Source organism: Aspergillus aculeatinus (genome assembly GCF_003184765.1).
Source record: "Aspergillus aculeatinus CBS 121060 unplaced genomic scaffold BO66scaffold_8, whole genome shotgun sequence".
Lineage (NCBI taxonomy): Eukaryota > Fungi > Ascomycota > Eurotiomycetes > Eurotiales > Aspergillaceae > Aspergillus > Aspergillus aculeatinus.
Window position 1 is genome coordinate 91,703 of NW_020291477.1, and position 26,664 is coordinate 118,366.

Sequence of the window (26,664 nt, forward strand, 5' to 3'; positions counted from 1 at the left end):
CCCACCCAAAACAAAACGCGAATTTCAAAGCTAAATCAATTTCAGTCTCCCTCCTGGGGCTCCAAGCCCACATACTCCTTCGCCAAGTCCCCCAGGAAACCCTCCATCACCTTGCCATTCACCACCACTTCCTTGCAGTCCAGCAATACCCAGAGCATCCGCCCGGGCATGGTTCCATTACCCGTAATGTTGTGCCACTTGTGGGCGGTCGCTCGCTGGACACTTATGTCGCCCTGGCGCATAATGCGCTCCTCCCCGGAGTCGAGGATCAGCTTGAACTCGCCCTCAACAACGATGCCATAGTCGATTGACACAGCCCGGTGCAGGGGAGACTCGACATTCGGCGCGAAGTCGATCATACGGACGACGGAGCCGTTGTGAATATGCAGGCCAGGCTAAACATTTGCGTCAGTCACGTTGTGGAGAAAAGGTAGGAAATTCATAGAGTGAGGCATGCCTCCGTCTCAGCCGCATATTTGAGGTCGGCTTCGTCGTTCAAGTCGACAGGGGTCTCCTTGGTCGAATAGAGGATGTTGGCAACCGCCTGCTGCTCGCCCATGACTCGGTGGTGCGCCCCGCAGTCGGTGCTGAGGAAGACAGACTGGCCATCCAAGTTGTGGCCGGTGATGTGGCGGACAGTTTTCCGCAAGCCGGGTGCGGGGAAGCCGTTTAAGACATAGCCTGCGCCTACAGGAGGCTCCGCGGGAAAGCCAGATGCCATGGAGTCTCAAGGAGAGCAGTGATGGGGGAATGGATGGAATAGATTGTTCGCAGTTTGTTTGACCGGAGGTAACAGATAACTATACAGATACTTCTACCAAAACATGTGCACCTGTAGCTTTTAAAGCTGAAGGCTTTCACAAAACCACTACCCATCTAGATTCACAAAAATCTCGGTCTGCCTTACTCGCTGACAGACGATCTGTGATACCTTGGCTTGACAGTAAGGAAACTTATGTCATGTAGGGCTGGCCGTCATCACTAACCTTGACAAGTGAGACATCGAAGTGTTATATTGTCGAAAATAATGAGCATTCTGGATGGCATGACAAATATTTATACCCGATGATGTCAGCTGACTGCAGCTGAAGCAACATAAGGTCATCCTGTGCCTGAATTGATTTTTCTTCACCTGCCTGTCTGTATGGAACTGTCAGCTTACATGTAGTAGTGTGAAATGTTCTACTCAGACTTACTTGAGTTTCTACTGAAAAAGGAGTTAAGTAAGGATTGTGCTAACATCAGGTCTATTAGATTAATGTTCTATCTCCTGCTTTAAAATCCTGCAAGTTTAATTGATATAGAAAGTAATAATTATTAATAAGTTTGATAAATATCTATTCTACGAACTGGAAACTTGTTTTCTTTTTTCAACTTTCCAATTCATTTGGTTTTTATATACCTACACACCGGTCCATCCCTATAAGCTGACATGTTGAAATCACCTGAACCCAATATCACCTCCACAGCGATGATATGTAGAAATAACCAGCGACTTTATCAAAAATAGCCCTAAGACAGGCTTAAGACATTCCCTCTTCTGGGAATGATAACTCCAAGGTAGGCTGTGCCGGAGCATAAGCTTAAAGTACTAGTCGGTTTTAAGGAGCACCTCCTTAAGCATTTGTAGCCTGGTAGAGCAAACCAAGCTCCCTGGGGTTGTTAGGCAACGAAGTGCATCTGCCAGATAAGTGGCAAAGAACTAGGAAAACAAGTGCATTAGACGTATGAAACTGTTCAACAGCATGATGGAATATAGAAAATCAGACCAATTGTCTAAATAAAGAAGTGTCCTTACCTGCTCGCTGACTGACTAAAGGATTGACCATTTGTCGGGCTAACAGTGTGACACCCCAATCAAATCCTTCCCATTGGGGTGACATGTCAGCATAATATAACAATTCTCTTGTGTTCTCCTGAAAGGTCGAGGTGCCTGATAGCGAGGATGACCATTACGGGTCAGCGCCGGAGCCCGGAGCAGCGGCACTGACTATCCGTCTTCAAAGAATCGAGCATCTGAACATGGCGGGATAAAACCCGAACAATACAATATCTGAAAACGATTGTAGGCTCAGCCAAAGTTTATAAGGTCCGTCTAGGAACAGATCAGCCGGGGATAACACGCAATCGACATCGACAGAGTTGAGCCCCAATGAGTCACTTACTCAACATGCGGTACTCTGGATTTCTGACCCTTATGTCTCTCTGGCTTGCAGAGGACAGTCAGGCATCAGCGGCGATGTCAACGACGAATCTGCTGTCCATCCTCAGCCGTGGAAACTGGTCGACTGGTACTGTGTTGTCCGCTCCAGGGTCCACCGACTTCACCGATGCCACTGCCCGATGGGATGTGTACCGGCCTCCGAACTATGCCGCGGCGCTGTCCATTCACTCTGAACAAGACCTGATCACAGCGGTGAGTGAATTTCGATTGCAGCCATCAAGCTAGATGGAGACTCACTCAGCGGAGCTAGGTGAAATTGTCGACAGCCAACAACATCTCGTTCCTAGCCACCGGGGGCCGTCACGGCTATAGCATTACGTTTGGGAATCTCCAAAATGGCCTGGCCTTGGACTTGAGCCCGCTAGACACGGTGGCAGTTGACGCCGCTGCCGGCACCTTGACCATCGGGCCTGGTGTGACCTTCGGCGACGTTATGGACCCCGTCTACGAGGCGGGGTATCAGATCCGTGAGTCTCGTCCCATTATATCCAGGAATAAGGCGTAGCTCTTACTGACCGACCCTGGCACAGAGACCGGCACTTGCACATGTGTCGAGATGATCGGCGCCACCATCGGGGGCGGCATCGGGCGGTTGCAGGGGACGTACGGCCTGGTAATCGATGGGCTGCTGTCTGCCCGGGTAGTCACCGCCGCTGGTGAGGTCCTCGAGGTGTCGGAAAACTTCAATGCCGACCTGTTCTGGGGCATTCGCGGCGCTGGGGCTAACCTGGGTATTCTCACGTCGGCCACCTATCAACTTCATCCTTTGACCGGCAACTACACCAGCATCGATCTAATCTTTCCTGCCAGCCGGAACGTGACATACTTCACTGCCTTGGAGAACTTCAACACCTCCGCGCACTGGGCTATCGAGACAGAGATCCTCTACAACGCCGACATCAACGGTGTGAGTTCATCCCCTCCTCCCTCCTGGGAGAGGATTATGCAGTCCCATAATCATCAGATCCTGGACTGGCTAACCATCCGCACACGTCCCTTCAGCCCGAGATTATCGCCAGTTACGTGTACGAAGGGGATCAGGAGGAGGCCCTGAAGCTCCTGGCGCCAATACTCGACGTCGGCCCCTCGTTCATCAACGTGACTGAGGTCCCGTGGAATGAACTGAGCGCGATCGCCGCCTTTGCCACCGACGCCGAGGTCTGCGAGAACGGCAGCATTTACGACATCTACGGGGTCAACCTGCGTACGCTAACGGCTGCCACCTGGATTGAGGTCTTCGAGATGATGGTCAACTTCTGGGCGGCTTAGACGGAGGGCCAGTCGTCCAGTGTCGTATTCGAGTCGTGGGCCAACGAGGCGGTGGTGGCCGTGGCCGACGAGAAGACCGCATATCCCTGGCGCGACACCACGACTTACGTGTAAGATAGCCTTCCCTCCCCCCAAGGTGCGCAGGAGAAACTTGACCGCTAACTGTAGCATGATGCCTTCTGTAGTATGCTCCAGTTTGTTTGGAGTACGTCGGACAGCAGCGTCGAAGCTCCATCCATCGCCATGGCCCAGAAGGTCCGCGACACTCTCATCGAGACATCGGGGTACGACGACCTGGCGGTGTACGTTAATTATGCCAACGGGGACGAGGCGCTGGAGGAGATGTACGGGGCTCGGAAATTGCCTCGCCTGGCGGAGCTGAAGAAGAAGTACGATCCCAGCAATGTCTTCCGATATAGCAATCCTTTGCCCACCGCCTATTCGTGACCAGAGAAAAGAGGAGATCCGACCAGAGTAGGAGAGATGAATGACTGTACAAAGCGTTGTTGGAGTATATATGGATGTATGAATATAATTCAAGGACGAAGTACATTCAGATGGGAGTCCCCGGGTTTTTGATCCATACCCACACGTCGAATTCGTACGGTTTCGTCGCTGCCTTTCATGCTTATACTCGTTGATCAGTTTAACTTTGGCACAACTTATTGCGTCTGCTTATGAGTTAGCACTCAAGACAGCCCATGCCTGGCGACTGCACTTTGTTATCAAACTAATGACATATCAGGGTGCCAGTTGGTCTTCTCCGGACCTTTCCGGACTCGCAGAAATATTAACGGTCGAACTGGAGTACGATATTCTTGTTCTTTGCAGAACTGGATGATCCTCTTCATCATATAGCCTAGCTGCAAGCAGTCTACGGATTTGCTTCTACACTTTAGGCCAAGAGAATTGCATTCACTTTAATACCCCACCGTTCTCATCCGCCAGCCGTCTATCGACTAGCCTGAGAGTTTGGCAACAACCGCCCCCCAAAGAAAATCTCCACTCGGGAACCTAGAACTGGGAGGACGAAGGGACGGGCGCTGAAGCTGGTGGTTTCCTGGGAAGATCAATATTGCCAGTGCTGTCTAGCACGTTGGCCAGGAACTCGCTAATGCAGTTTAATTTAATATATTTTCTTTCTTCTTTACTATTAAATACTAAGTTGACTTATAATAAAAATAAATACTTAGATTTCTATTATATATATCCACGTAAAAGGCTTTTCCTCTTAATGAAAATATATTATTTAATTATATTATATACTATAGATTATTAAATAATCTTATAATCTGTCTGCTAAGCCGACTGATAGCTGACTTATATTTATAGGCGACTTATTTTTAGTAAAAATATTTTTATTTGATTGGCTTTTTAAATCTAAATAATTTGTCTTTTTTATACGAAATATTATAATTCCGAGAGGTGAATAATATATAAAATAAACTAATTTATCTTAAAACTAATATTCTTAGTTTTTTAAATATAATAAAATATTTTTTTAAAAATAGTTTAATACTTTTTATACTAGTCGATATTATTATCTAGTTATATATTTTTTCAAATTCTTTAACCTTTGATATCAGATTTAGAATAATTATAATAATATAAATATAGTTTTGTATCTAATAGATATAATAGTAGTATTTTCAGAGTTTTTAATATATATTTGATAAATTTTTAAAATTTTTTTAAAGTATCTGTTTTTATACTTGTCGGTTAATTAAATAACTTAAATAATTTAAAAAATTATTCTAGATATTATAAATTTTATAAACAGTAGGCCTATTATTTTTAGATAAATAGAATATAAAAAAAAATATAAAAGCTTAAAAAATATTTTATCTATTTCTACTTAATTATAGTGGAATAAAAATAATTAATATTATTATAATTATAGTACTGAATAAAGTTTTAAATTAATTAATACAATTTAAATATCCGGTAAATTATAAGATAAGTTGAGTTTTAGTCGATTTTATAATAAAAAAAAATAAAAAACTAAGTTAGATTTAAATTATTAAATAAGCTGGAACTTCTTCTAATATTAAAAATTAATATATATGAATTATATAATTTTCTAAATCTATAATTAAAAATTAGTATAGTTAATAGAAAGATCTTAAAAGCTATTTATAAAAAATTTATATAAATAATTTTCAGGGATATTCTATATTAGTTTTTTATTAATTATTTCTAAAACTGGAGATTATTTATATTAGTTTTTTATAAACAGCTTTTAGAATATATTTTTTTCAGAATTTTTAAGATATTAAAGAAAATTTTAAAATCTTTATTATTATTCTTTTATATATATTTAATAGTACTATTTAAAACCTTAATCCCGAGTTTCTATAAAAAAATATTAATTATAAACTAAATTATATAAACAAAACAAAAAATATAATACTAATTTCAAATAATCTTTAAAAAATTAAAATTAATTAAAATATTATAAAGCTGAATATTTTAGCTAAACTAAATCCAAAACTTAAATAAAATTATATTAAATATAAAACTATTATTATTAATATTATTAATTATTATATTTAATATCTAATAAAAAAGATTATATTTATATAAAACTAATAAAATAATTATAGCTAGATTTTTATTAATATAAAATCCAGATACTAATCGGAAATTTAGTAAAATTTTATAATAATTTATATCTTTTATTAAAAAATATCTAATTAAAGTAAGAAATATTTTCTAATTAGAATTAGTTTAGTAGTTTATTATAATTAATATATATTTAATATCTGAAAACTTTAATAACATCTCTATATATATTTTTTTAAGTAATTCTAAAAAATATTTTTTAATTTATACTTAATTAAAAAAGCTTAGCTTTTAGTAGAAAAATAAAATAGCTAGATTAATTATTTATTGAAATTGAATATATTTAATTGTCCGGAAAAATAGATAACAAATAACTATAAAATATAAGATTTAATTTTAAAAACTCTGTTTATTATAGATTATAGAAGTTTAGAAAAAAATAATTATTAAAAAAAATTTATTTTAAAAGAATAAAAAAATATTTATAATAACTTTTTATTTAGTATTATAACGGGCGATGCTAGGGATATTATAGAGGACGGCAGAATGTTACCGCTTAACATACTGCCAATAGAATAGTTATACTTGTATTCAGTATAGCTAGTAATTAGTAATAATATAATAATTATCTTTCTCTATATTATAACTACTATTATAATAATAGTATATTTATTACAGACCAGAAGTCTGCTTTTTAAAGCTAACTAATAATTTTTAATATATTAAGCTTGTTAATATATATAATATTGAGCTTATTAATATACTTTATATTATTATCTATAATCTGTGTTATATTATGCTTTTTTCTAACTTCAGTATTAATTTCTATTTTATATTATATTTTGTTTTTTATTTGCTTATCTGTTTTATTCTTTATTATATTGTTAATTTTATTAATATTAATTTATTTATTTTATTTATATTAATTTCTTGCTAAACCGCTTATTCTATTTTTATAAAGACCTAAAACTATAATCTTATTTATATTATTTTTAATAAAAACTATTTATTTATTTCTCGCGTCTTCTACTGTACTAAGAAATACGACTACTATACTCTAAAAAGTAGATATTATATTTAATCCTATTTTTAATTTATCTGCTGCTTCTACTATATGTAAATAATTTTACTACAGCTTCTTTTTTACTATACTGATTTTATTAAATTTTATAGAACTGTTTTTTTTTCTATTTCCGGTTGTCTGTAAATAGTTGTTATTAATATAGATGTATTAATATTATATAATAAACAATATTATTTAAACTAAATAAATTAACTATATAAAAACATCTTATAAAACTTGCTTATTATATTTATTATTTTTATATCTATTTCTTTGCTTTCTTTTCTAAAGATTTTAACAGTAATATTTTTTATTAAACCAAATATATTACCGAATATATACTATTATTCTTTTTAAGTATATTAGTTTTCTATTTTATTAACTAAAACTTGTATTAGCTAGATATTTATAAAACTATAATTAAATTTTTTAAGCTCTTTTTATCTTTTTTCTAGCTATTTGTATATATTATATAGCTTAAATTCTACAACAGTATTGTTAATCTTAAACTATAATTTATAAAATCATTTAAATAAATTATATTAAAATTAAAAGTAGTATTTATTTTATTAACTATATCAAATATTTCTACTACCGACGCTGTTAATACTGTTATATCAGCTAAAAAGCCTACTATTCTGGGTTTTTTTTAGTTATCTAAATTTTTATAATTTTTAATCAACTCTGTACTAGTAACTACAATTTAATATATACTATTATATAAATTTTTAAATTAAATAATAGCTAGAACTAGTATTATCGGTGATAATAGTAATAATACTACTTTATAAGTATCCGCGGAGATTTTAAATAAGTAAAATAAATATCCTCTCTTCGGTCTATTTTTATTTTTTTAATCTAACTTTACCGAACTGCTCTAAGAAATAAAGAAAGTCTAAAACAGTATTAAAAATATTTAAAATATTATTTATAAAATATAGATATAGTTTATTAATATTAACACCTGTTTTAAAACAGTCGAATAATATTAGAATAAGAGTTAGCTAAGACAGAAAGACTAAGACCAACATAATAAAAAAGATTATTGTAAGAAAAATAAAGAATATTATTATTACTATAAAGAATACTGTAATAAAAAATATTACTGTAAAAAAATAATTATTAATAAAATAATAACTAACATGTGACTAAAAAGCATAATTATATAATATAAAAAATAAAGAAATATCTTATAAAAGCTCTTTATTTTTACGGCTGCTAAAATTAAAACTCCGATCCCAGTAACCATAGTTCTAATATAAATAATTTACAATATTTCTTAGAAAATTGAAGAAATAAAAAAAATAATTATAAATCTTTATTGGATGTATTTTATAATAATAGTTATTAGTAAAAAACAAATAAGATTAGTTATTTTTAGTCTAATTATCCTAATTATATAACAGTAGCTAGTATAACCAAGCATTCTAATAAAGAATTTAGAATCTACTATAAAAATATCTATTTCTTTATCGAGTATATCTGTAATATTATAAACTATAAAAAAAAGCTATAATTAAAGCTAATATCTAAATCTGTCTTATAAATACTACTCTGTAATAATATTATACTAAGATTACTAAAAAAAAATATATAATCTAAGAGTATAATCTTAAAAATAGCTGGCTTGCTAAACTATATAATTACTTTAAGCCAGACTTTTTTAAAGTTTGTTAAAAGCTTAATATATTATTATATATTTATAACAATATCCGCGATGGTTGGTTAATCAACAAATTTACTTAAAAAATACTAGTTTAAATAAGAGCAGTCTATATTACTAATATCTTTAAGTATTTTTTTATAATTTAGAATTATCTAGATTTAGATCTATATAATAATATTTTTTAATTCTATAAAAACACCAGCCTCTTTATCTTCTTATATTTTCTCAAGAAGCAAATATTTTAATAAAAGAATAAAATTACTAAGTATAATACACGAAAAAAAAAACACGAAAAAAAAAGAAAAAATAAAAATATAAGAAAAAAAAAATAAAAACAAAAACTAGTAGAACTGTTGCTCGAACAATTAGAATAACTAAAATTTTAATTAGAATTATAATTAAAATTGTTCTTACTATAAAGACCTCTAATATAAAGGTTCTTAATATTAATCTTATAACAGGCTTACTAATTAATCTTTCTATAATAACTAGTATATTTCTTTTTAAAATCATATATTATTTATACTATATAAACAGCAGCTATATTAATTTTTATAGTAACTACAGTAATCTATACAAATATCTCAGTTTTAAATAGATTCTGCGAAGAATACTTAAAGTCGGTAATTATAAAACCGCCCTTGTATAAGTCATATATATACTGTTAATTATAATATAAGTTATATTTATACTACAGAATATAATAATACTAACTATAATTACTTTTTATTTAACTACTACAAAGACATTTCTTATTACATAATTAATAAACCTGAAATTAACTATAACATATATAAAGTATAGAAATCTAAAAATAATATTAAAAGTAATAATAGTATATATTTTATTAAGCTAGAAAATAGAATTATAAAATATTTAATTATTTATAATAATTATTTTACTATTTTTTTATTTAATAATAAAATATATATTTATTTTCTTTATTCTGTATCTACTATTATACTAATTGTATCCGACAAAGTAATTATAAATATAAATATTATTATATCTAATATTGTTGTTTCCGACTGCTTTACAGCCGAATAAGTATATATTTCTAGTTATATCTAGTTTCTTAAAAATTCAAAATTAGTTATAACAAAAATCGGCTTAAATATAACTAAGAAACTAACTAATATTATTATTAACTCTAATTATACAGAAATCTTAATCGATGAGGCTCTAATTTATAGTATTTTAGGCGTTAATATCTGTATTTTTAAGAATTTTAAAATCAAAAAAATTAGTTTAAAATATAAATTTGTTTTTTATATTATATTTTATATTAACTTTTCTATTTCTACTTCTTATTTAAGTAAGTCTTTATATACTAGAATTACTATTTATACTTAAATTTTATTTAAGCTTAATACTAATCTACTGGTAGGCAATAAGATTATATATATATAGAGTATAATTCTTAACTCTAAAATTAATATTAGTATTATTAAAGTTTATAATAACTTTATATTTATTATTAAATTAATTAATATTATTTAGTATTTTTATTTCTATCTAGTATATACCGAGCAGCAAATTAATATATCTTTCTATTCTAGAATTTATATATCTGTTAAACTAATATTATTTTAATCTACTCTAAATAACTATCTTTTTAATCCGACAACTGTTTGAATTAGTAATATTCAGCTTTTTATATACTTAATCGACTATAATCTATTCTTTATCGAAGCCTATAATCTACATAATAAAGCTAGATATATTTAATATTATACTTATTTAAAAATAATTATACTTAACTATTATAGCTCGGCATACCGCATAAAAAACTATTTAAAATTTATTATTAAAATTAAAACTAAAAAAGTCGAACTATCTAATAATAGTATATAATATTAGTAATATATTAATTATAATCTTATAGAAGCCTATACTATAATAAGTAATAATATTTATATAATAACTACTAGTAATAAGCTACTAACAGCTAAAAAAACTTTTATAATAAATAATAATATAATATTATATAACAGTAAAGATTAGTTTGTATCACGATGTCGTCTGCTACAACATATTATATTAAAATATAATATTTAGGCGAATACCGACGGCTCTAATATTAGCATAACAAAAATTCCAAAATTGTAGTAGATGAAGATATCTATAAAAAAAGATTAGAAATATTAAGTTTTAAAGATTTATATTTATTATATAAGCTTTAATAATTATTATATTATTAATAAGATATTCGATAAGCTCTAAAACCAAAATAAGCTGAAATATATAATCTTATATACCCCTTTTATTTATTTAGTTTTTGTTGTTTAGTATAATATCTATAATACAGTAAAAAAATATAAATAGAAAAAGTATATTATTATTAACCTTCACAAAGTAAATATAGAAATAATATTAAACAGATATTCTATTCTATAGTAAAAAGATATTATTAATCTAGTTTAAAAATATTATTTTATTATAGTAGTTAATACCGCCAAATTCTTTTATTAATAAAAAGTTTGTTGAGACTACCGAAAGAAACTCGCTATTATTATTTATAAAAAATAAAAAATATTTAATATTACTATTATAAACTTTATAAATAGTATTCTATATATCTAGTATTAGATAAATATTAGTCTAAAGAATTTTGTAGAATTCTATTACATATATATTAATAATATTATAATTGTATTTAACAAGTTCGAAGAGTATTTATAATATCTTAATCTTATATTTAGTTATCTTATAATACTAAATATAAAACTAGAGCTTTTAAAAGCTTTTATAGTCTTTTCTTCTGTTAAACTTTTTAGTCTAAGAACTAATATCCTTAGATTAATCATTCCTAAAATAAAAATTAAAGCTATTAAAACTTTTAAGTTTCTTCAGATACTAATATAGCTAAAGTACTATCTAGGACTTATAGAATATTACTAATATTAAATAAAATAATTTGCTTAAATTACAGATTCTCTATAATAATAAAAAACAGACTTGCTTAAAGAAGGGCCAGTAAAAAGCCAACAGTATAAAATATTTATAATAAGAATAATATTAGATTCTATTTTAAAAAAATAAGATGTCTTTAAAAGACTATAAAAGAAACTTATTAATTTATAAAGTCTTATTTATTTTAACTCTGATTTTATTTTTTTTATTAATCTTAATATATTTAAAGCCGGTTTTTCTATTATAGTATATTATATATTCGATTATATTATTTCTGACAAACCTATTCTACTATTATAAATAAAAATTTAACTAATTCTATTTCTATTTAGATTATTATAACTAGCTGAAAGAAACTATTAAATTACCGAACTTAAAGTTTTATATCTTATATAAAAACTATATAAAATATAATATATAATCGAAAGTACTGTTTAACTGCTAATAGTCTTTATTAATTATTTAGCTATTATTAATTTTTTCTTATAAAGTTCTTTATATACTATAGTTGATGTTAATAAACTTAATTTACAACTAATTAAGATTTTTTAATTTATATAATACTTTTGATTATATATTTTTTATTAATTAGATATAATAAATATAGTTATTAATATTTTATTAAAACTGTTTTATATAAATAGTACGCCCCAACCATATAATATTAGTCTTAACTATTATAATAATTTAGATATCTTTTCTATAAAATATATAAATATACTTTATTTTTCTAATAAATTTAAAGACTGTATTTATATAAATTATATTTTTAATCTTTGTACTACATAAATTTTAAGTATTCTTCGCGCCGCGAATAATATTCCAGTTTTAGTAGTACTTTTTTATATCGAAGATAATAGTTTATTATATATAGTAAAGTCTACTATATATCTGTGATAATTAATAGTATCTGTTTTAGTATCTTATAATCATAAAATAGTTTATAACTAATAATCCTATACTAATAATAAAAATATTGATAATAATAATATTATTTATATTAACAATAACAATGGTAATCCTATTAATTAAGATAATAAAATCCTAAACAACTTATGGCTATATATTCCCAGGTTTTTAATAAAAGAAACTTTTAAAATAATATATAATAATTAGAACTATTAAGATTTTAAAAAATATCTTAACTTTTTAAAAGATCTTATTATTTATAAAAATTGTTAAATACTATATCTATATTTATTATATTATTTCTAATATTTACTATATTAAATACTATAATACTAATTTTTTAGTAATTTTTAATTAATAGTATTATTATTAATACTGTTCTACTAAATTATAATAGATTTTATTACTAATTTTTTTTATTAACAGATATAACTAGCTATTTGTTATAATTAATAGATTCACAAAGAGAGTCGGCTGTATTCCGGGGTATATTAAATAAAATATAGTATAATAAAACCAGAAAATACTTATATATTTTTAGTTCTATAATTAGAGTATATTATATATTATAATTTCCGACAGGAATTATCGCTTTATATCAGATATAATTAGAGGCCTGTATAAGAAGCTGAATATTAACTAACTATTTACTACAGTTTATTATTTTTAAATAAACAGATAGTTAAAGTATATAATTTAAACTATTAAGATTATATTTTATTACTTAACTACTAGAAGTATTCTATGGCTATATTAATTATTTATAATTATAGTCTTACTGAACTTCTTGATCTATACTATAACTAGATAAATACTATATAAATTGTTATTTAAAATAGATTTATATTAACTATAATACTTACTTAAATTAATACAGAAACTAAAATATTAGGATTTTTAAGATCTGTAATTAAATATAGAAGAAATAATTAAGTTTATAGTAATCTGTATAAAATATTATTATAATCAATAATATTAGCCGAAATTCTTTAAAAAAGATAATTAGATCTATTTGTATCTTTATTAAAAATATAATCTTTTTTCTAATCCAGAATTACCAACAAAGCTTGGTTACCAGTTTTCTAAATTTTATAAAGTTATTTATTAGATAGAACAGTTAGTATATAAACTTAAATTATTAGATATATTTTATATTTATCTAATAGTATTAATTATATAACTTGAGCCAGCTCTGCAGAATAATAATATTAATACAGCTGATATTAATATTAATAATTCTTATATAAATTCTAATAATAAATTTAAAGATTTATTTAAATATAGTTATAAAAGATCTTCTGCTGTTAATAAAAATACTAATAAATAAAAAATTAATAAAATATTTATTTTATAATATATAAAATATAGTAGAAGACTATATTATACAGAATATTTAGTTTATTAAAGAGATTACCTATTAAATAAAAATCAATAAGTCTATAATTATAATATTAATATTAATAATCTGATTAGAGAGTATAAAAAAATATAAAAAAAATTAATTAATTTATAACAGGCTATAACCAGTAGCTTGTAGTCCAACAATATATTATTATTAATATTTATTTTACTGTTAATATTTATTTTTTTATTAATATTTACTTTCTGTTTTATAGTAGTATTTTATATTTATTTTATTTTATATTTTCTAAAATCCTATACTTATCTTATTCTTTACAACTATCTTATTTTTTATACTTAAGTAACTTCGTCTTTCTTAAAAAAATCTTTTTTTATTTAATAAACTTAATCTAACTTTATCTTATTACTAATCTTTTTATTTAAATACTTCTCGACGTAATATCTTTTAAAATTAATAAAATAATAAAAAAAATATAACAGCTCGGAGCTGTAATACTTTAAAAATTCCTAATTATTTATATAAAAATAATAGCTTTAACTATTTTAAAGTTGTTATTTTATTTATTAAGCTTTTATCTAAAAAATATTATATCTTCTTAAATAATTTCCGGTATATATTTTTATCTTTTTTTATACCTAAGTTTAAGAAACCTCCGGTTTCTGTAATCTCTATTAGTATTATAAAAAATAATAATATTAAACTTAATAATAGTATCTTCTATAACTATATATTTTAATCTGTATATTTATATATAGAATATAGTTATTAGCTTTAGTATATAATTATCAGAGTAGACAAAATCACAACTAAAAATATTATTTAATATAAGAATTTCGCAAGTAAGAATACTAATAAAGCAGATCTAGTTAAATACTATATAATAATTACTATTTTTAAATAATATTAAAAGAAAACTCTCACAGTATTTAAATTTTTTATTAAAAAAATACTATAATAAAAAAAACTAATATTAGTAGAAGTATAACTTTTTTATTTTTTTTTAATTAACTAATACTAGTAAGAATTTTCTTAAAACTAAACTTAATAAGATTATCAAGAACTACAATAAGAAGAATAATAATAAGTATTTAAAAAAATATTCTATTATTATATTTAATAAGAATAAAATTATTATATCCAGTAGTGGTATATAATCCGATTATATAAATAATTCTCTAATTAATCTATATAATATTTTTTATATTAGATAATTATTAACCGGCTACTAATTTTATAGTATTAAGTACTATATTACAGCTGGTTTATAAGTTATATATAGTATCTACTACTAGCTATATAGATTCTAAAAAATAGTTAAATATCTTAAAGTAGGATATACTAAAATTAAAAATCTGTATATAAAAAATATAATTATAACTATTATATTCGAATCTGTAGTTAAAATAGTTATTATAATATAGACTATAATAATACAGCTTAAAGTTAAAAAGAAAAATATTTATTACTAAAATTTTTATAAAAGATATAATACTAAAATTAATAATCTTAAAGATATAATTAATAATTTTAAGATATAGATTTAGGTTTTAAAAAAGAATAATATAGCTAAGAATAATATATCTAATATAAATAAATTATTTATATCTAATATTATTGAAAATAAATTATCTGTACCTGCTACTATAACTAATATAGATAGTACCGGCGACAAACTTGCAGTTATATAAAAAGAAACTAGATGTCTAAGACTTAATTTTAATAAAAAGAGTTAAAAAAAGATAAAGATGTTTTATAAAAATAATAAATTAATAAAAAAGCTTACTGCTGTTAAAAATACTATAAATACTAATACTATAAATACTAATATTATAAATACTAATACTACAGCTATTAGTAATATTAATCTAGCTACTAAGAATCTTCTTAATAAAATTAATACTATAAAAATAAATACTTCATATAATTATAAATAGGCTAAATCTAAAATCAAAATATTAAAAGTTAATTTTACTAAAGAATTAGAGGTCTTAAAGTGTATTGCCCTAAAATATAACTAATTACTTAGTAATATTACAGCTTTTACCGCCGAATATAATAAATAGATAAATAATTATAAAAAAGTTTATAAAGCTTTAAAAATAAAATAGAATAATTGTAATACTTTAATAACTGTTTATAATAATACTATTACTAAGTATAATACTTTAACAGCCGAATATAATAAACTTACTATTTAATATAATTAGTTTGTTACTGACTGCGATATTTTAACAACTGACTGTAATAATATTATTACTGAGAGGTTTAAAACTATTAAAATAGTTTAAATTATAAAATATAAAACTATTCTAGACTAGCTGGATAATTAGTTAATAAATTAAAATAAAGTTATTTAGTTCGTACACTTCTTTATTAAAAGCCGCCGCGAATAAAGACAACAAAAATACTGTTATATCTGAGAAAAAATACTGTAACAGGCGATACTAAGAATATTATAAAAAATAATAGAATATTACTGCTTAATATACTAATAATAAAATAGTTATACTTGTATTCAGCATAGCTAGTGATTAGTGATAATACAACAATCATCCTCTATATTATGACCACTGTTACAAGTATTTATTATAATAAAGATTTAATAAATATTACCGAAGACTTTTTCCTGCAGAAATATATAAATAATATTTATATATAATAAGATTATTTTGATTAATTTTCTAATATTTAAATCTAGGATTATCTTCTAAAATAGTAAGTTTTTAATAATATATTTTTATATTTTTATTTTAGATTCTTTCAATTAGAAAATATAATTTTTTATTAATTTTAGAATAGAATAAATCTTTATTTTTATATATTTAGAATACTGCCGATATACTGATATATTTATTATAGAATAAGCTTGTTTTAATAGTTTTAAAATATAATAAGTTCTTATACTTATATATTTGGAATATTACTAATATATTAATAAATAAATTATAAAATATTTTTATTTTAACAGTCTAGTTAACTGTTTTTATATTAATTTTTTAGTTTTTTTAATTTTATTAGAAGCTTAATATTATACAGATACTAAGTTTAGAATCTTTTTATAAAGATATTTTATTATATTTAAACTATAATTTTTATAGAGACTAGCTGAGATTTTACTAAAAATTTATTAGTTATTTAATATTATATTAATTTTAGAATCTTTATATTAAATAGAATTTTTAAATTTTTTTTTATTCTTGACAGCAGATCGATAAAATTATATCTATTAAATTAATATTAAATAATAAAATTATAATTATTAAAATATATATATTATTAAGCTTAACAGTTATTCAGCTTCGGCTACTTTATAAAAATCTAAAAATTTTAATAATTTAAAAAAATTTTAATAATATATAATAGCTCTTTAAAATATTAATATTAATATTTAAATAAATAAATAATAGTAAAAAGTTTTTAATCTAAGATTAAATAACAAGTTTTAGTACTATTAAACTTTTTTAACTAAAATATAATAGAATAGTATACTTTATAATTATCTGACTAGAATAATGTTTCTATTATATTTTATTAAAAAATATTTATTTTTATTTGGATTTTTTATTTAAAATTAAAATATTTTTATAAAAACACAGTTTTAAAACTATAAAAAAGCTGTCGGAATACTGCTGTTTCTTTATTAATTAATATTATTTTTTTAGACTTTTTTCTATTCTGAATATTCTTTAAAAAAAGATTAGTAGTAATATAATTAAGAAATAATCTCTAATAAAATACTAATAAAAATTATAGAATTCTAAGAATACTTAGATCTTATAATATATAATTAGTATTAGTTATATAAAAATATGAGATATTTTTTAAAAATTTATTAATATATTATATAAAAATATCAGATATTTTTTAAAAATTTATTAATATATTATATAAGAATATAATATATTCTAAAAATTTAATATAATCTTAGTAAAAAATATACTTTAATAGTTTAATATAAAAATCTGTTTTTTATAAGTATTTTAATATTTAATATAAATAAATAATATAAGAAGAATAGTTTTTCGAAAAAATAAAAATATTATATAAATAAATAATATAGAAAATATTTAATATATTTTAAAAAGCTAAATAGATATAATTTTAAAATATAACCGAAGTATTAATTAATCTAGATAATATTATTAAATATTTAAAATATCTATACCAGATTTGGAAAATTATCTTTTATTTATCTTTCTATTTAATATAAATTTAATAATAAATATTCTGAATATTAAGTTTTAAAAAGTATTTAGCTCCCATAATTCTGTTTAAAATTTTTAAAATTAAAAATAAAAAATAATAATTTTTAACTAAAATCTTATTAAGTCTTCTATAATCTATATATAATTAGAAATTTTATTTTTTTTAATATAAAAAGAATAGAGGCTTCTATAAAACTTTTAAAAAATTAAATTTATTTTAATTCAATATTTTTATTAATATAATAATAAAGAGATTGGAGCTTAAGTTAAGATAAGAAATAAATAAATTTATATAATAGAATTTTATTATTTTTTAGATTAATAATATAGTTCGATAATCTATAAAAAGAAAGTTACTAAAAATAATTAAAAAAAATATATTTATAAAATTATAGAGTTTAGAAGATAATATAATCTTATTAAATTTAATTTATAAATGATTTAATAAGACTTTATTTTCTAATAACCAAATATTTTCTAAAAATTTAATAATAGTATAAATATAGATAAGATTTTGGCAAGCTTTTATAAATTTATAAAATTTAAAAATTAAATTACTACTGTTGATTTTATATAAATAAGTAAATATATAAATCTTCTAAAATAACTATTAAAAATAGAATAAAACTTCCGGAAAGATCTAGATTATAATTAATAATGATATAATATTTTATAAATAATTATACAGTTCTTCTAAATCTCTAGTTTTTTACTTCCCTTCGTGGTTTTCTTACTAAGAATATGCTGTTTTAATAAAATAATTAGATTTTTTATATATAACTTGTCTCCGGAACTTTTAACAGGTCTTTGTTTTCTAAAGATATATATTATTTTAAATTGCTTAATTTATTTAAAAATTTTGTTATTAGACTATATTTTATATAGGTATTTCTTACTGTTTAGAATAATAGAATAAATATTAATAATTTTTTAAATTATATAATAACTAAGATGTTTTTAAAAAATTAGATTTTTTATTAATTAGTAGTTTAAAAGACCAGTAGAATATAATTATTAAAATAGTAGAAATACAAGTAGTATAATTTTTTTAAATTTAATAATATATTAAATAAAAATTACCGAAGTACTATAAATATACCAACTTTATTAATTTTTTAATTTTTCTATTCTTAGATATTTTAGATTATTTTTATCTATTAAAAAACCTATAGCTGTAGTTAATATTTATAGATTCCTGTTCTCAGCTTATATTTAGATATTTTTAAATAGTATACTATTTTAAAGAATTTAATTATTAGTAATCTATTTTAATTAGAATTATTTAAATATTTATACTATTTTTAAAATAGTTATATACTAGTTAAAGATTTTAGTAAGTAGAATACTAGAAGCTTATTAGCTAGAAAATATTAAAAAATATTATTAAAATTTATTATTTTATTTAAATAGTTTAATAACTAATATATTTTATATAAGTATTATAAAAATATTAAAATATTAGAAAAACTAAATCAGCTATTTCTTTAAAAAAGAATTATATAATAATATATATAAAATATTATTAATATAAGATAATATTAATAGACTAGATCTAGACTTATATTATTATTAGATTACTATCTATTTTAACTATATCGAAGAGATTATATAAATCTTAAGAAAATATAAATACTTTATTTATATCCGGTTAATATTTAATTAATATTCGAATTAAGATATAATTTTAAAAAGTATTACTTAAAAAATATATATAATAAAACAGTTTAAAATTTATAATAAATAAACATCAGATTTAGATTATATAGTAGTTAAATAAAAAGAGTACCTTTTAAATATAAATACTAATATAGTAATAAAATATAAAAACTATATTACTTTTATAAATTAAAAATAAAACTTAATTACTATACTAATCTTTAGAATCTAGTCTATATATAATTAATATCTATAAAATAATTAAATAATATACTAGAATACTTCTCTGTTTTTATATTAAAAAAATTAAAAATAATAATAAATCTTTTCATATCTTTTATTATATTTAGTCTAATTTTTTTATAGTTCTTAATTTATTTTATACAGTTACAGACTTTTTTATTATTATAATCAGCAAGTTATATAAAAATTATAGAATATAATTAAAAAAATATTTTAAAAAATAATATCAGCTGCTTTATCTTTATATCTTAATAAAAAAAATTATATAAAATAATATTTATAGTAAGATTTTTTAGATCTTTATTATTTTTAGACATTGAATTATAGATTTTTAAAACTATTTATAAAAATAAAACTATATTTAGTCTTTAAGTTATTTTATATTTAATTTTTTTTAGGTAAGAATTTTTAATTCTTTAATAAGAAGACAGTCCGCAAGAGAATATATAAGTATATAAAAAAAAGAAAATTAAATATAAAAAAATATTTTTAGTATTAGTTATATTAAAAAATTAATCTAAGATTCTTTGAGTTTTTTGTATTATAGATATAACCACTTTACTGTTAGAAACATGGCAACTCGAGCGTATAAGGCTTAATCCATTGCCTTGTTCATGGCTTTGTTCTGTTGCAATGTGAGATATGACTTGGTAGTCCAAAGTGTATAAGTACTCAATCGCCTGCTTTACCAAAGTTGGATCTTCTTAAATCTTAATAGTATTTATAGTAGCTTTCTATTATATTCTTCTAAGTCAAATAAATATTTTTAAATAGCAGGCTATTTTAGCTGTATATAATAAAATCTTCTTCTATAATACTAAAAAAGAATTCTAATTACGCGCAAATTATATATTTATAGATAGAAAAGAACTTTTTACTATATAAAATTATAAAATTACTGTATTTTGGGTTAAGACATATACTGATATTTAATCAGTTGTTGTGTATATGGAGGTGATATATTGATTATCTGGCAACCTGAAGTACATACTTTACTAGAGCTTTTATAAGTTTTTAAAAAGGGATTAAGATTTTAATTTTATTATTTAAAGATTTTTTAAGTATCTTATACACAGTCTAGAAAGATGTTTTATATACTAGTTGTTTTATTATTATTTTAATAGTTAAGCTGTTTTAATACTTTACTAGAAGTTATAGTCGAGAATAAAGATAAGTTGACTTTATACAGAGACTATTTATAGTCTATTAATAGGATATTTAGAATAAATTAATAATATTATACTAAAATAATCTTTTATTAACAGCTGGTTTTATTATTACTACTAAATATAAATACTTTTTTATTAATAGCCTTTTTATTATATATTATTATTTAGAAGTACAGACTCTTATATTAAAATATTTTTAAAATTATTAAATAGATTATAATAAAAATATTAGAATAAGATTATACTGTTTTAAGCTTTTCTAACTAACTTATATAAAATTTTAGTATTTTTTAAACAGCTATAAATATTTTTTAGTATATTTTATTAAATAAAATAAACTTAAATAAAATCTATTTTATAACGCTTTTTAGTATCTATAGTAGTTATTAAAATAATCTAATAAATTTAAAAATATAATTTATATAGATAATTATTTTATTTAATTTATACTAATAGTTCTAATTAGTTATTTTTTTTAAAAACTAGAAAATTCGACTCTATAACAGTAACTATAAAAGTATAAGGTATTTTTAATTAGAAATTTAAGCTTAATTAAAGATTAGATTTTATAATATTAAAATACAGATAAAAAATAATACTTAAAGTATAAATTAATATATTTATAAAAATATTATATTTTTTTTGCTAACTAAGGCTACTTTCGGTCCCGAGTTGAATATAATATTTGTAAATAATATTATACTTGCCCGCAGCAGATTATTGTCCTGTAATCTCTTTCTCTTAGGGATATAAGTCCTACAAAGTCATTAAAAAGCAGGGTGTCGGAAATCATCAAGCTGTAGCACAGAATGCAAGGACTTGAGTACTTGAGTTGTTAGGTATAATACAGAAGACTAGAAGTGTAACAGTAGATATATTAGACTCTGTTTATATAAGTAATATAATTAATAGAAGATAGTTAGATGGTTAAACTAGTTGTAAGACTATAATAGTTATAAGACTGGATAAGTTATAAGATTATAATAATTATAAGACTGGGATAGTTGGAAGACTGGATGGATTATGAGACTGATATAGTCGCAAGACTAGACGGGTTGTAAGACTGGACGGGTTATAAGACTGGAGTTATAAGACTGAACGGGTTGTAAGATAGTACTTATAAGACGGGCATAGTCGAAGAAGTATCTGCTGTTATCTGTTTTAGATATAAGATTTAAGAAGTTGTCAGACTATAATTTAATAATTACCGAAACCCATACTATCTTAATTATAAGCGAAGGAAAATCATCTAAATATTAGATATTACTAATATATTAAAGAAACCGAAATAAGTCTTGTAATTCTTTTATATATTTATAAGTTTTTCTTAAATCTCTTAGAAACTATAAGTATAATATAAAATAATATAGTATATCTACTTTTTTGTAGGAAGATTTTATACAATCTTAAATATAAAAAATATATTAACTTTTATATTAAATTTTTATTATTAATATTTTATATCTTAATAAAAATAATTAGAATCTATAAAAATTATATTAGTTATAGTCTAACCTTCCAGCTTATAAAGATATAATATAGCCTTAATATTCTAAACAGTCTGTTTATTATTCTAATAATTAAAAAAATAAAAATAAGTATATAAATTAGTAAGCTAGAGTAGCTATAATTATATAACTATTATAATTTATTAATATTAATTAAAGAGTGGAATAAGTAATTATTAAGTAAGATAATATTTATTATTTATATAATATTATAGTTTTATTTTTTTAAATTTTATATTAAACTATTTAATATCTGAATACAGAGCTGTACTTAGTTTTAAGTTTTTAAAATTAATCCGCGCGAATAACTGGTTCTATTTATTAGATATTTACTATTATATTTATTATTCTGTATTATTAATATATACAGCTATATTCTTATATATCTTTTTTTATACAAGTCTTAGAATCTTAATTTAAAGTAGTAGATAAAATAATTAAAATAAATATCTTTTCTAACTGTCAGCTATTAACTGGCTTTCTGTAAACTAATCTGTATTTATATTTTAATTATATCTAAGATACTAATACTAGGATCTCAGTGGTACTTCTCTTAGAGAAACTCCGTCTAGAATACTTTTTAAATACTTATAGTAAAAGTATTATTTCTTACTATTGCTACTACTATAATATCTACTGTTAATTATATTTTTTATTTTATTTAGTTCTTATTTTTTACTACTATCTGGTTATGGTTGACAATTATAAATAATATACAAACAGTAAACTAATAGTTTAAGAGTAATAGTAGGCCTGATTTATATTTTTTAGGAAATATTAAGCAGAGTATTATTCTAAGAAGGCTTAAGTTTTCAGCGGCTGAAGCTCCGCAGGATATCCTACAGTATTCTTAGAACAATTACTAGTATAATAATTAAAAGTTTTAGCTATATTTTTAATATATTAATATATTTAAAGTAATATTTAGTTTACCTACTCAGACTTTATAAATTTTTAATATAAAATTAAAACTCTTTATTTTGGTACTCAGAGTCAGACAGCAAAGAAAGGATTACTAGCTCGGACATATAAATAAGAAATACGACTTCTTGAACGCAGAGCAATTTTCGATGCGGACAGTACTGTATAAATTCAATAGCGATAATTGAATGATTTGGTTCAATATCTTCCACCATCCAAGTATAATCAATTGTCATGAATTAGGAGCATGACGCAGTCTGAGACATGTTCGCATCAACCTCTGTTTCATAACTAATAAACAACAGTACGTACATGCATGGCACCACCGCTTACAGTTCCTTATCACAGCTCGCCTGCTCCACTCCAAAGCACCAGTTCCAGTTTGTCTCCCAGTTAGTCCCAAACCCATTGACCTCCGCTTCCATGGCCCACTGGCCACTTAAATCTCCATTCACCCACTCGTTAAAGGAGAATCCCGCGAAGGTAGCGTAGTTGACAAGGTTAAGAAAGAGAGTCATGGCCGCTGAGCTGCTACTGGATCCGGAGCTCGGCGAATCCAGAAACACCTGCGCCTGCTCTACCGTCATCACGGCACCCCTTGAATTGCACTGCACCTTGACGCCGCCGCTGCCGACATGAGTAAAGGCCGTGTCAATAGCTCCGCGGCGTTGGAATGACGAGCTGCTGCTGCCGACGGGGGCCAGATGACCGATATGGTAGTGGGAGCCGTTAGTGGCCACCAGGAGCGGCACATGGTTCGCGCGCGTGTTCTGATAGACGAAGCTAAGCGGCATACTGGCGTTGTGCAGGGCCCGGATCGTTACCGCCGCCGCCTCCCCCTCTTCACCCCGGCGCACCACCGTCTGCGGCAGGTGCGTCCCGTTCAGCGGGATCCCTTCGTAGTAGACATCCGAGATCACGACACCGTCGCCTAGCTGACGGAAGTAGTCGTCCAGGTAGGCAAAATCCTCGTGTCCTCCCTGCTCGCGTTTGGAGGTCCAATAGCCGACCTGCTGATAGTTATTGACAGCCATACCAAATTGAACGGCCGCCGAGACCACCGACTCCGCGCAGGTCAAGGCATCTTCAGTGTCACCAGATTTTCCGGCGGGGATGCATTCGCGGATCGTATCAATCAGATGGATGGTTCCCAGGCCGGCGGACACAATCACCCCGTTGCCGGGCGTGCCGTACTTGGTTGTTAGCACGCTCGCCCCGATGGTGCCGACCAGGGTCCATGCTTTCGGGATGTCGATGGCGGAGCTGACATCGCTCAGTACGGTGCAGATGCACAATGTGCCGTAGGGGTAGAATTTCATCTTGCAGGATATGCAAGGGTAGGATATTGAGGATGACGGTGATAAAATAGGTCATGAGAGGTAGAGAGGCAGGAAGAGGGAATCGGGGTGTCGAATTTATAGTCCGTTTTGGGCAGACTCTGCTTCTATAATCAATACCAAGCAGTGCCAGCCCTATGGCTGAAGCTGAGTGGAGATCGCAAGCCGATGCAATGTGATATATCTTAGCAACAAAGGAGAATTCTACAGGGTAGGTTTCAGAAATTGACAGGTTAGCGTCTGTACGACAGTGCTAGTTGAAGTGCTCCCTAATATTAGCCGACAATCACTAGTCGAGATGGCCCTTTTAGCGTAAGCACGAAGTAATACATGCTTAACCGAAGGCATACGTTAGGCCTTTATCGGCATGAAATCAAGTGCCGATGCCCCCAGACCCTTAATCTCGATCATCTAAAGCTGCAGCCAATGATGCCTAATTGTATATAACATGAAGATAATGCAATGAGCGTCCATTTCTATCCGATCCTAGAAGCTGGAGTAATAGCCATATGCCCGTATTCATTGCACGTATCACACAACACTGGTAGAGTTCGTACGGAGCCGAGAAGATCTACCATAGCCGAACAGAGCTGTGAGGTCTACCAGCTGATTTGCCAAGTTTCAGACCTGGCTCCTTTTCCTCCCCTCCCCGGGTCCACCTACACTCAACCTTGATGCTCCCAGAGGCTTGTTTTATTATTCAAATGAGAACCTATCCCCCACCCCATCACCCAGATCCTTACTACTCAACCAAGCGCACCCATTCCCTCCGACCTGTACGACATCTCAATGGTCACCTCACCGCTGCTGCTGCCTCCCTCCCTCGCCTCTCTGGCAAATCTGGAGGCAATTCTCACATTCTTGACGCCCTCACCTGCATGGACCCCTTTCTGGTATAGCCTGTACGACGGCGGGGGTGCCGTGGCCCTGTTGTGGGTCCAGGTCTATCTTCTCAGCCCGCGGCGCACCGAGATCGCCTTCGAGCTGGCCGGCTTAATCACCATCCATCTCACTCGGATCCTGACAGTGGCCTGGTTTGCTTGCTACCGGAATGATGATGGGTGGACTGAGGCGGCGGTGACCCGGTGTCTGGGAATGGTTATCGTGCTGGGGTTGGATTGGATTACTATTCGTCGAATTTATTGGCGGCAGCCTGCTCAGGAAAGGAGATCTGGTATGCTCCCCCCCCTCTTCGTACAAAACGAAAGCCCTTTGGTTGCAGTGAGGTCTGAAATGCTTAATTTCATGGTATTGATGTTGCATTGATCAGATACGCTCCCGTCCGTTGGAGAGCATAAGTAGAGATTGAATCTCCAGCAACTTGGCAGATGAGGTGCAGACAAGGGGATATCTTACCGGTGTTGTTCGTTGGTGTTTTCATTCGAATGAAAGGGTTGCTGTTTAATATAGGGCCAATGAACTGATTGTGCTGTACTCGTGCCAGTTGGCTTGCTGCTTGTATTCGGGCTAGGTTAGATGGCCAATGCTTATATCTGAAAATAACCGAGTTCAAACTAACCTGCGCTGCGGCGGGAGGGTAATAAGACATCCAGGCAGTTCCAAGTATTGTCACTATTAGTATATTGATTCTTATCATCTAATACTTCTTGTGGTCTCCAGAAGTTGTGTTAATACCTGTATGTCGCCGCCGGGCCT

The 26,664-nt window shown here is 26.6% G+C and overlaps 4 protein-coding genes across 4 annotated transcripts; 2 read left to right on the forward strand and 2 right to left on the reverse strand.

The window, feature by feature from the left end:
• Positions 1-16: 16 nt before the first annotated feature.
• On the reverse strand, positions 17-823 carry BO66DRAFT_426526 (cupin domain-containing protein). Its single transcript, XM_025650292.1, has 2 exons — positions 458-823; positions 17-395 (listed from the first exon to the last, which is right to left on the reverse strand). Exons 1-2 carry the CDS (start codon positions 719-721, stop codon positions 42-44), a joined length of 618 nt encoding a protein of 205 aa, XP_025506927.1. The 5' UTR covers positions 722-823; the 3' UTR covers positions 17-41.
• Positions 824-2,170: 1,347 nt separating this feature from the next.
• Positions 2,171-3,940, forward strand: BO66DRAFT_435548 (FAD-binding oxidoreductase; the record flags this gene model as incomplete). Its single annotated transcript, XM_025650857.1, has 6 exons — positions 2,171-2,416; positions 2,475-2,691; positions 2,755-3,131; positions 3,227-3,457; positions 3,494-3,603; positions 3,679-3,940. 6 exons carry the CDS (start codon positions 2,171-2,173, stop codon positions 3,938-3,940), a joined length of 1,443 nt encoding a protein of 480 aa, XP_025506928.1.
• A 19,101-nt stretch (positions 3,941-23,041) lies between these two features.
• On the reverse strand, positions 23,042-24,990 carry BO66DRAFT_426527 (uncharacterized protein; the record flags this gene model as incomplete). Its single annotated transcript, XM_025650293.1, has 6 exons — positions 23,042-23,064; positions 23,364-23,386; positions 23,472-23,477; positions 23,594-23,612; positions 23,688-23,692; positions 24,005-24,990. 6 exons carry the CDS (start codon positions 24,988-24,990, stop codon positions 23,042-23,044), a joined length of 1,062 nt encoding a protein of 353 aa, XP_025506929.1.
• Positions 24,991-25,732: 742 nt separating this feature from the next.
• Positions 25,733-26,440, forward strand: BO66DRAFT_426528 (uncharacterized protein). The gene is made up of 2 exons (XM_025650294.1): positions 25,733-26,182; positions 26,279-26,440. The coding sequence occupies exons 1-2, from the start codon at positions 25,798-25,800 to the stop codon at positions 26,308-26,310; spliced, it is 417 nt and encodes a 138-aa protein (XP_025506930.1). The 5' UTR covers positions 25,733-25,797; the 3' UTR covers positions 26,311-26,440.
• Positions 26,441-26,664: the final 224 nt, after the last annotated feature.